Raw genomic sequence first — 11,279 nt, 5'->3', positions numbered from 1 at the left:
TATTTAGCAATTTTACTCTGATTCAGAATTGTGACACCACTTCTAACCAATGTTTTTTTTTCTGAATAATAGGAACAGATATTGTTCAGTGGCTTATAAAAAACCTCTCCATTGAAGATCCAGGTAAGCCTGCTGAGAAATTTATCAATAAACACAACAGCACTTAAAATAGAGAAGAAAGAGTTTTACATTTATGCCTGGTTTTATGTCACCAGCTGAAGCCATCCACCTCGGCAGTCTGATCGCGGCCCATGGCTACATCTTCCCCATCAATGACCACGTTCTGACACTGAAGGATGACGGGACCCTTTACCGCTTTCAGGTACCCGGAGGTCTGCTGAGGGACTGTCCTTCATATGTTTTAGGGGGTTGTTGGGTGGAGAATAATGTGATGATGGTTGTTTATCACGGGGATGTGTTTACTGCGTGATGCTAATGAGAACAATCCTTCCTAAGCCTATTACTCATCCCACCAAGGTCGATAACTACACATCCCTGCTGGGAGCTGCATCAGAGCAAGAGGAAGGTGATTAAACAGGTCATAAGGGTCAGAACGTTGTTTTCTTTTAGATCTTTACTCTGTTTAATCCAACAGGAACTTTCACAGATTCCTCTAATGTCTGTGGTTGACAGTATCTTAATTCTGCAAACCAGTTAGAGTAAAAGACCCCGTCGAAGGAAAACTCTGAGCCAGTCGTGTGCTTGCGCTGCACTTTTTATTGTCCTCCCGCTCCTCCTCCTCAATCCACTGAAAGCATTTATCTTTGTCTCTATTGCACAAGATTAAAAGCCATTATTGTGCCTGTGCAGGGGGGAGCAGTGCGCGCCGCACTTGCTCATTCAGCAGGGGGCTAAAAATATTCCCTCTGATGTTGATGCAACAGGCCCACATCATCAGACCCTCTGAAAAGAGTCCACAGTGCATCTGTAATGTATTGCCCAATTTGCACAGCAGTGCTGTAAGACACAGTGGCAGCCTAAAAATAGCTGTGATGCTTGTGGAAGACCCAGATTTAATGGCAACTGTCTTCTGCTGTTTGTCACACTTTTGTGCATAGTGTTACAGATCAACCTGCTTTATTCCGAGATGACTGCTGAATGAAAGCAAGTCAGTTGTTCTTTTCAGTTCGTTCAAACAGGTGAATTCATCAGCACCTGTATTTTGTCTGCAGTCTAATTACTTGAATGACAAACAGTGCAAATTAAATACTATGTGGTTAAAAATTTCTGTCTTGTTACCAATATATAATACAACCCAGTACATACTGGATACATACATTGTACTTAACTGGTAAGTACCCGGTATGTATTAGGTAAATACCAGGTATGCACAGAGTACATATCAGGTACGTGCCAGATATGTACCAGGTACGTAGATGGTAATAACCAGGTAAGTGCCGGGTACATACAGGGTATGTACCCAGGAAAGACCAGGTAGTTACCTGGTTGAAACCAAACAAGTACCAGGTACATACTGGGCACATACCAGGTACATACTGGGAAAGTACACTGTAAAAACCAGGTAAGTACCAGGTATGTACCGGGTACGTAGTTAAGTACTCAGTATGTACCCGGTACATACCAGGTAAGTACCTGGTTAAAACCAGGTAAGCATGAGGTACATACTAGATAAGTACTGAGTACAAACCATGTACTTACCGGGTTGTAATATGTACTGCTACCTCTATTTTTTTTCTCCATTATTAAAAATATATGACAAATGTGATATTTCAGTTATTAATGAACAAAGGAATTAACTTTGAATCTATAATATCATTTGCAGCAATACTATGATTGCTCACCAGAAATTGATGTCAAACAATTTTAAGATTAACTGCTAAGACTGAGTGGGTTGTAAGGAAAGAGATTGGAGTCATGTTGTTTATTTCAGGTCAAGAACACACAAAGTCTAAGAATGCAGAACAGATTGTATTTGTTTTATCTGGCTGTGTTTTATTGCCCTCTCTGTTTTCACCAGTCTCCATACTTCTGGCCTTCAAATTGTTGGGAACCCGAGAACACAGACTATGGTGAGTCGCACGTTTCTCCAGCCCAGCTTAGATCTCCCTAATGCCTTCAGCCGTTTCCTTCTCCACAGCTTAAACACAGCTCACACCGTAGGTCTGCTGTTGACACTCAGTGAGTATTGATCCAAAGGGCCATTCCCTGTAATGTATCTGGCTCCGAGGACCATCCACCAGAGATAATCATGTGGGATAAGATTAGTCTAACAAATCAAGACCTGTGACTGATTTGGCTCCATTTCTGGAGCTTTAGGTGGCACTAAAGACAACCCATAGCCTACGTGAGCCATGAAGATATTCACTAGTGTTGCTTGACACAGCTGAAATGTTGATTAAAGGGAAAACCCGCCTTTTTGACAAACTCACCTGCCTTTTTTTTACGTTTCCCTCTATCTCCCTCCAGCCATTTATCTGTGCAAACGCACCATGCAGAATAAAGCCAGGCTCGAGCTCGCGGACTACGAGGCAGTAAGTAACTTTTCATCTTTGACTTAACACTTAACAGGAAGTTCATCGCCGTCTTTGTGCTTGGACCCGAATATGATGTCCGATCTTCCTTCAGTTTTCTAAAAGTGAAAAAATAAAATGATATCACATCTTTCCCAGGGCTTTAAATTGTCAGCAAGGCATTATCAAATTGTCAAATGTGTTTTTCAGAAGCACCATTAGGGTAGCTGTAATTTTCTGGCTCTAAAATGTAACTAAAAATATCTGCAGGATTACTTGGCATCAGCAGATCAATACGGTCTCAAGAGGCACGTTACTATAGTGCTGATCTCGTGCTGTTGCACACAACAGCAATCTGCCTCACTTTAATATTCCAAATGACTCTGCAACTATTGTCCAGTAAACTTCTCTTCTCTGCTATTCAGGTCACTTTATGCCTGCAGGCCTCGTTGCTCTCACTGTTAACATGCCTGCTGGTTGGAGTTTTTCACTTTGTAATGAGGTCACTTTGTAAATCTTCACCAGATGCTTTTTTGAGCGTTAACAAGGACACATATTTTTAATTTTAACCTTGATAACTTTTTTTTCCCCACCACAAAGGATAATAATATCAAAGAAAAAAGGAATTTTAATTAAGGACCTCGCATTCCTTGACAGAATGCATTTCACCCGCCACCTTTCATGCCAGAGTTTTTAGCTATAATATCTGTAAACTTGACTGAATGTAGCCAGTTTTGTGTTGGCTGATGTTGATTAGCAGTGGCAGCCATCTTGAATTAGACTGACAACAAAATGTAATCAGTTGTAGATGTCCATCCAATGATTATTTTTAAAAGATTTCAATAAACTGTACCTTGTGGTTCATAAGATACTTTGGTAACATGCACACACAGAAATGGGTAAAGACATTATCTCTTTACCTTGTTGAGATTTTTTTTAAAAAAGAAAGAAATATTACAAACTGAAGCTTTTTTTAAATGAACTCTTCAGGAAAACCTCGCCCGGCTGCAGAGGGCTTTCGCCCGAAAGTGGGAGTTCATCTTCATGCAAGCTGAAGCTCAAGTCAAGTGAGTTCATTTCTGAATTGTCTTTTTGACGTCCGTGTCTTTCTATTATGAGAGGTTAGAAAGCTGTTGATGAGATCCGGTTGTTGCATTGAGTCCCAAAGGTTACATGCATTAAATATAGCAAACATTCCCCATGAACTTAAACATGTTCATGCTTCTAATTACTTTGTGAGACTGCTATCTGGTGGCGGCTATGTGTAAGCACAATAAAAGTCCTTTTTGTTGTTAGGATTTGTCATCCGTTTTTATAAGTACAAAAAGTTGTGGCATTATTCATTGTCTCTTGTTTTCTACGAGTAAGGGTTATGCTGGAAGCAATAAGCCTCCTTATATCAGGGGAGTAACAATTCAGAGCAAGTAAATGTCAGTTATGTAAGGGCTTGGCCTCACCAGAGACAGACCAGGCCTCACTTAGTAAGGTTACACATCAGGACCTACGCTCCTCTGCTTTTTGCTTTTCAGTTTGGCCCTCTGTGATTTGTGTGGCAAGGGGGAAAGTGTGCGCCTTAATTTTGTAGCAGAATTGTGTCGCATTGATGAAGTTTGCGCTGTGTACAAGTCAGCCGTTTCCTCTGCACACAGGATCGACAGGAAGAAGGACAAAGCGGAGAGGAAGATCCTTGACAGCCAGGAGAGAGCGTTCTGGGACGTTCATCGACCAGTGGTGAGTTAGAGAGAAGAAAAACATTGATGGTGGAAATGATACAACCTCAAACATACAGTAGAAATGAGCAAACAGTAAAGTAAAAAAGCAGCATCATAATGTGAGGACAGAACAGCCAGAGAGTGTGTGAGCAACAGTGTCATCCGACCCAGAAACACTTTGCTTCTTCTGCTGTTTCCCACAGCCGGGCTGCGTCAACACCACAGAGATGGACATCCGCAAGTGTCGAAGAGAGAAGAACCCACACAGGGTGAAAAAGGTGACAGACTGCACATCAAGTTACCCATTTTCCTGGAGTTTTTATTCATATAACTGCATATTTATGAGAGACTTTACTTGTTTTGTCAAACTCTAAGTTGGATTCCCAGTTTCTCTTTACATGTCTTCAAACAAAAGTCACCTTCAAGTCTTTAGGCCGCTCAGCCCCCTGTCGAAACACTGAAACCCGGTCCCACAACAATCACCCGATACACCACAGTTGTGGAAAAACACTAATGACAACAAAGCCAGGCCCAACACATCTCTTCCCTCTTCCTTTCCAGTCAGTCTATGGGGTACCAGATGATGGCCAGAGCCAGCCAAGTCCGGTCCACATAAGCTCCCAGCCAACCAGGAAGACCACCAAAGAGGATGTTCAGAAGGAGGTCAGTCACAATCATGGGGGTATATTTTTGTAGATCATTACCTCCATCCTTCCCTTCTCATCCATCATGGCGACAGTCAGAGAAGTAGACTGATGAGCTGTTACCTTATTTAGCCTCCTCATTTCTCTTCCGTCTCTTACTCCATCAGATCACCTTCTTGAACACCCAGCTGGACAGACACTGTATGAAGGTTTCCAAAGTGGCCGACAGTCTGATGACCTACACAGAGCAGTTCGTGGAATACGACCCGTTTGTGTCGGCCGTGGAGCCCTCTAACCCCTGGATAAGTGACGACACAACCTTCTGGGACGTGGAGACATGGTGAGGCCGGAGGGGCTGGGATGAGGCCTGAAAGTGAAACATTAAAGAGCTGAAGTTAGGAGGAGTGTGTTTCTCATCTTAAATGAGTTCTAACTCTGGCTTTCCCAAAGGTCCAGTGTGTACCGACATGCTGGTCCCGTCTCTCTGCGGACTGTGGGAGGAAATTAGGAGCGAGAGATCTTTTTTTTTTTTTTTATTTTAGTCTCTCTTCCTCTGTTTTGTTTTGCTCTGAGCAGCCGTGATCCCAGCCAGCAGCGTGTGAAGAAGTGGGGTTTCTCCCTGGAGGAGGCGCTGAAGGACCCAGCGGGACGAGACCAGTTCCTGAAGTTTCTGGAGTCAGAGTTCAGCTCAGAAAATCTACGGTGAGACTGTCATTCAAATCTTGGACATTTTTTACAGTTTGTCCATCTTTGTACCATGCTGTACAGTTATATAGGTTAAAGTTCCCTTTAATATATTATCCCTTTAATTTTGGTAAAGTGACAGTTCAGATATTTAGGAGGAGGTTAGCTTCTCAAACATTATTTACTTTTTAAATGATCGGTTAAGTAGGAAGAAATACTGAATCTTACAGGAGACAGAGACTATCTGATCAACTTTGATCAACATCATCTGTTTCTGGTTGTTTGTCTCTAATGTTTGCAAAATGTCTCATGAACCACAAGACAATTTCTAATGAAACTTTCAGAAAACAATCATAATATGTACATCTTACAACTGATTAACTTTTGGAGTCCATCCAATTCAAGATGGTCGCCACAGCTAATTGACAATAGCCAATGCAAAAATGGCCGTAACTCAGTCATGTTTCCTTCAAGGCTTTTAATGTCATAAAGTTGGTTTTTTTTAATGCTTTGATTTCTTTTTTGGAGGTTGTTAGTAACTTGGTGCGACGCTGTTGTAGGTTCTGGTTAGCGGTGCAGGATCTGAAGCAAAGGCCGTTCCATGAGGTGCCCGCCAGGGCTCAGGAGATCTGGCAGGAGTTTCTGGCCGAGGGAGCGCCGAGCTCCATCAACCTGGACTCTCACAGCTACGAGCGAACCAGCCAGAACCTCAAGGATCCAGGGCGATACAGCTTTGAGGACGCTCAGGTGGACTTAGCTGTTCCTTCCTGCTGGATGGATTTAGCCGACTTTGTTTGTCCGTGCATGCACTGATACAAGCCTGAGCACACACTGCAGTTCCAGCACCGCCAGTGCCCGAGTTACAAGCACCAGGAAGTATGCATTAAAAAGTGCAAAATCTTATGCTTCTGATGTCATTCAGCTCTTTTTATGGGATGAAATTGGTTTACCCTGTACTACATCATGACAACACAAGTGGAGGCACTCATTCTCCCTCCTATCCTCTTTCTGGAGCCCACCTCTCCACTCATGCTACACAAGTGAATGAATGAAAGGAATAAAAGGACAGGAAGAATGACGGAGTGTGTTGTGCCAGGGCCTAATGAGGCGAGTAATGCCATGGAGAGGATTTTTTCAGGGGGGGTTCGCTGTGGATTTTTCTGCTTTTAAAAGCACATTGCAGCACCTCTCACTGGCAGGACATTACTCAGCTCTGTCTTAATGGTCCCTGTTGTTCAGCTCTGCACACTCAGTATTAACATATTCACAGCTTTGCTTGATTTTTTTTTTTCTCAGACGCTTGTAGCTTCCTTGTTCATGTCCCTTTTCTTTTCCCCCCACAGGAGCACATATTCCAGCTAATGAAAAGTGACAGCTATGCACGCTTTTTGCGATCCAACATCTACCAAGACCTCCTGTTGGCCAGAAAGAAGGTGAGTTGCACTCAGCGACATTGACCTCCTCTGCTTTGCACTTAACTTACCGCACTCCTCATTTCTCAAACCGTTTTGATGCTTTGCTTATGATTTAAAAAGATAAACAAACCAAGTGACAACTTTATGAGTGCAATAAACAAAATACAGTTTATCTCGGTACAAGTTGAAAAGTAGTTAGTATAATTTGCATAAATAACCCAATGTAAAGTTTTAGGGACTTTTTAGATACTACTTGGTAATTAAGCTACATTTTGGCAACATTTTCTTTTATTTGATTATGTTAATGGTTATAAAATACAAAAATCTTACAGGGTCTAACAACTCTAAGCTTTAAATTTGTCCACCCAACAGTATATATAATAGTAAAAATTAGCCCTAAAACTTATTAGTCTAGCTCCAATATTAATTATTCAACCACAATGCATTGAGATATTGCTTTGAAATTGGACATTTAACACCAAGTATTCATAGTTGCAGGTATTTTAATGTAAATAAACATTAGCTGAATATTCTGCACTTTTCCAATTATGACTTTCAGTTGACTTCCAGAACAATTCATTAATATTTTGGAAACAAAACCATTTAATCATCTAAAAGGTCATTTCATCTACAAAGAGGGGTCCTCCTAATGTCTTATTGGCACTTTGAGCTCATGTGTGAGCTCTCAAGGCATTATGAGATAAACAGAGCCCCGAAAGGGCAAAACCGCCGTGGCCTAAAAGCGGGAGCAAGGAAGCTGCTAAATTATTCAAAGAGTGAAGGGAACAGCCTTATAAAAACATTACATCATATGCCAAACTGTTGTGCAACAGGAACACGGTGTAGATACCAAAGAGACAGCGCACAGCTGTTGCAGAACCATAGAAATGAGTGTCAGATACAGCCTAATGGTTTAATTTGTTTTATTGTTATGCCGACTTCCTTTGTAAGACCTGCGTGGCTAAGAACAGCTGTTTAATTGTGTAATATGGAGCTTTTCAGCAGATCACAGCTTCTTCTGCTCATGCTAGCCTTTCTGCCCTTTCTCATTTGAACACTGCTCCCTCTGCTGGCCTGTCACTAATCCCACATCCTTTTCCTTTAAACACCCCCCCCCCCTTTGCACTTGTCCTTGGCCCCTGTTTCTGCAATGCTTGGCCCCCCCTCCCCTTCCCCTTTTTATCCCCCTGCTCCTCACTAATGACATCACTTCGAATCCCCGTCAACACGCATACCTGACCCAAACACTCACCCTGCTTCCCCCCCTTCCTAAAACAGCAGCCAGCAGACACTGAACAGGGCCGCCGCACCTCCTTGGAGAAGTTCACCCGCAGTGTGGTAAGTCATTTGGAGCCGGGGCTGTTCATATCACAGAAACCACACTGGCTGCCTCACTATCAGTGGCTTTTGCAGTTATAACCATATTACACTCCTTTGTGGCTTTTTAGGTGTGTGTTTGTGTAAATACGTTAACATTCTAGTTGCGTGAATGGTTGCAGCAAAGCTTTTTAGACCAAATCAGTTTATTGGCAGAAGTCTTTCCATGTCATTTCAACCAGAAATCCCCTCCTCAAATTTGAATTGTGTTAACTATTTTTATGATATTTCCTTTATCTACGTTTTACACAATGTCCCAGATTTTTATAGAATTTGAGTACTGAGTGCCTGTTTCTAAAAAAGGGTTTATGAAATGTACTAAAATGAGTCAAATTTAGCAGATAAATTACATATCTTTACTTATTTGTGAGCTGTGCAATATTTAGCCATTTTAAAAGCTTTAATACGTTTGATCATTTATATGAAAAATAGTAAATTTCACCTTGCATTTGTGAAATTGAAATTCCTAGAATATTAAACAAGCAAAACTAAAGATTTGAGGTTACATTTGGTTAAAGTGACATGTAATAGTACTTTAATGGTTTGTGGAGTGCTACTACTTCAATTTCTCAGAATTAATTGTTGTATTTTTATTTTTTTTCAACTTTCTAGGGCAAGTCTTTGACAGGAAAGCGCCTGACAGGCCTGATGCAGTCGTCCTGACACAGCCTGTACTGGAGGGGAACAGCTGGACCCTGTTGGTGGGGGGACAGCCACACAGGGGCCGGGGCCGGGGCCGGGGCTCAGACAGTGGAGCTGTGGTGGAAAGGGCTGCCGTGGAGCCTCTCGAACACTGATCCGAGGTCTGCTGCGATACTGGTAGTGCAGCTCCGGGCCTGCTAGGGTGAAAACCCCGAATGGAACCACTGAGGAAAAGATGATGGCTACAAGAGGAACCTCAGCTAACAAAAATCACACGGCATGCAGCATCCAGACAAAAGCTGCTTCCTCTTTATCACTTCAGTGGCAAACGGAAACTTAGGCTTGACTAAAATGATTGATTTAAATTTTTTTTTTTTTAAATGTCTATTTTTTTGTGTTGACAGAATCTCCTTTTGCTTCTTTTGAATTGATGAAAACGATCCAAAAATAGCTGGGGCCATTCCAAACTCCCCTCAACAGAAATCAGACACAAACCCGTCTCACGTACATCTCTGATCTCCAAAGTCAACGACCAATAAAAACAAGTCTGCAGTCTTTTCTTTCTTTGTTTTTTTTAGAATTTAATCCAACCTCTTTTTATATTCTTAAAGGTCCTCTTTTATGTTTTTTAAGAAGTATATAACCAGTCAGTCAAACAGTCAGCACAGTCAGTTATTAAAAAACACGTTTTACCCCTCATGTTTTCTGTGATTACGTCCACAAACCTGATTTTCAAGGTGTAATGTTTTGAGCTTCACTACATTCCAGAATCAGGCATAAGGGCTTAATGTAGCAATCATACTGCACTGTTGCATGTCTCATCTAAATGTCCAATTTAGTGTTTCTACAACAGAGCTTCGCAATGAGTCTCGTGGCAAAGGTGGGTTTACGCCAGCTGGCTCTCACAAGTCCCGTGCTTCGAGTTACAAAGTTTCCGGTGAAATAAATCAACTCCAAAAGTCTGTGTGAATACCTTAGAGGCCTAAAAACGTGGCTCACGAGCATGGTTGAGCGAACCATTGTGATTTGAGCTTTTAGATTAGGTACATTTACAGTCACGAAGTCTCCGACTATAGCATAGTGCTTAAAGTTTTCAGTGCCATAGAGTGGTGGGGTCTAGTGGTGTACAAATCACAGGACCAGCTACAGAGTGTTACACAACTCTACTCTGCTGTGTTCACACCGTAATGAATGATAAACTGAAGCGGCTGATCGTCCGAGGCCTGCCACCCATGTTGGGGTTATTTATGTTTTGTTGCTTTGTTTACTGCATGAATACCACACCCTTTATTTTGTCGAACCAATGTCCGATGCTTTGTTTTTGTCTAATAACCGTCATGTGTTCTTATGTGAAAAATGGTGCATGTTGGACCACGACGGAGCGGAGAGCATGGACGAACTCTCAACAGACATTACACACACACACATGGGAAACAGTCCTGAACTGGAGCACATTTCGCAGGTGAATGGACACCCAAGCTCTGGAGTGGGAACAATATACGGCTGATTATGCGTGTTGCACACAGAACAAAGAGGCCTCTCTGCTCCACTGTGGCTGCCACCTTCTTCTGCACACAACAAGAGCTGGAACAGAAGATTTACTCTCACAGCTCCTCCATGTGGCCGCTCACTGCTACAGTGACACCGCTGAATGAGTCTCATCTGTTATTTTCTAGTAGAGTCATTGAAATGCACTGTACAGGTCATATTACTAATTATTATTAATGTCCTAAACAAGTAACCTCTTAAATATAAGGGTAGAGAGATGCTTAACTTGAGTCTGTGTACCAAATGTTATAAAGACAGTGACATTATGTACCAAGTGCATTGTAAATTTAAACTGGTTACATTTTGTTATCCAAAAAGCACACTTTATGATTATATGGGCACATTACTATGCATGTTACATATTCAGGGCATTTTGTGCTTTTAGTTTCTCAATCAGCAAGATAACTACTGGCACTGTAAAACACTCAAGCACCTGCTATCTATTCATGGGTACCAAACAATAAACTTTCTGGACCTGTCTGCTCTCTGCTGAGGTTTGTCGTTCCGAGTCACGACACAAAAGGAGTCAGTCGTGTCTCCCCGGGCAAGACAAGAAAATGGGGTAACTTTTAAGAAGCCGGACATCACTATAAAACTTGATTTAACCGTTTATATTAAAAAAAAGGTAACTTCAAGACTAAGAATGCAGATGAAAGACAAAAATCCAACTTTACAATAACCAAGCCAAAAGTCTGATTTAAGGCTTTACTTCTGGTCAACTCAGCACATTTAAGGGTCACTTCCATCCTTATTGGTCCAGTCTAGAGTCCTTACTTCTCACCCCCC

The 11,279-nt window shown here is 41.9% G+C and overlaps 1 protein-coding gene across 5 annotated transcripts in view; it reads left to right on the top strand.

Annotated features, from left to right (window-relative positions):
• The window catches only part of LOC108237031 (regulator of G-protein signaling 6-like), a 51,840-nt gene extending 40,867 nt beyond the window's left edge, over window positions 1-10,973 (top strand). For 3 of the 5 annotated variants that reach the window (XM_025006029.2, XM_017418200.3, XM_037977980.1), the window contains 13 exons: window positions 73-123; window positions 216-322; window positions 1,979-2,030; window positions 2,428-2,492; window positions 3,462-3,538; window positions 4,121-4,202; window positions 4,387-4,461; window positions 4,745-4,846; window positions 4,995-5,167; window positions 5,404-5,529; window positions 6,072-6,258; window positions 6,855-6,944; window positions 8,205-8,656. In XM_025006029.2, the coding sequence (XP_024861797.1) occupies window positions 73-123; window positions 216-322; window positions 1,979-2,030; window positions 2,428-2,492; window positions 3,462-3,538; window positions 4,121-4,202; window positions 4,387-4,461; window positions 4,745-4,846; window positions 4,995-5,167; window positions 5,404-5,529; window positions 6,072-6,258; window positions 6,855-6,944; window positions 8,205-8,345 (1,328 nt within the window). In that variant the 3' untranslated portion in view covers window positions 8,346-8,656. Of the gene's footprint in view, window positions 1-72; window positions 124-215; window positions 323-1,978; window positions 2,031-2,427; window positions 2,493-3,461; window positions 3,539-4,120; window positions 4,203-4,386; window positions 4,462-4,744; window positions 4,847-4,994; window positions 5,168-5,403; window positions 5,530-6,071; window positions 6,259-6,854; window positions 6,945-8,204; window positions 8,657-8,915 lie in introns of those variants that run through there. The other 2 variants (XM_017418214.2, XM_017418224.2) reach the window with 2 other exon arrangements.
• The last annotated feature ends 306 nt before the right edge of the window (window positions 10,974-11,279 follow it).

This window comes from Kryptolebias marmoratus, linkage group LG10 (genome assembly GCF_001649575.2).
Source record: "Kryptolebias marmoratus isolate JLee-2015 linkage group LG10, ASM164957v2, whole genome shotgun sequence".
Classification (NCBI taxonomy): Eukaryota; Metazoa; Chordata; class Actinopteri; order Cyprinodontiformes; family Rivulidae; genus Kryptolebias; species Kryptolebias marmoratus.
This window is presented reverse-complemented; position numbering and strand designations above follow the sequence as displayed.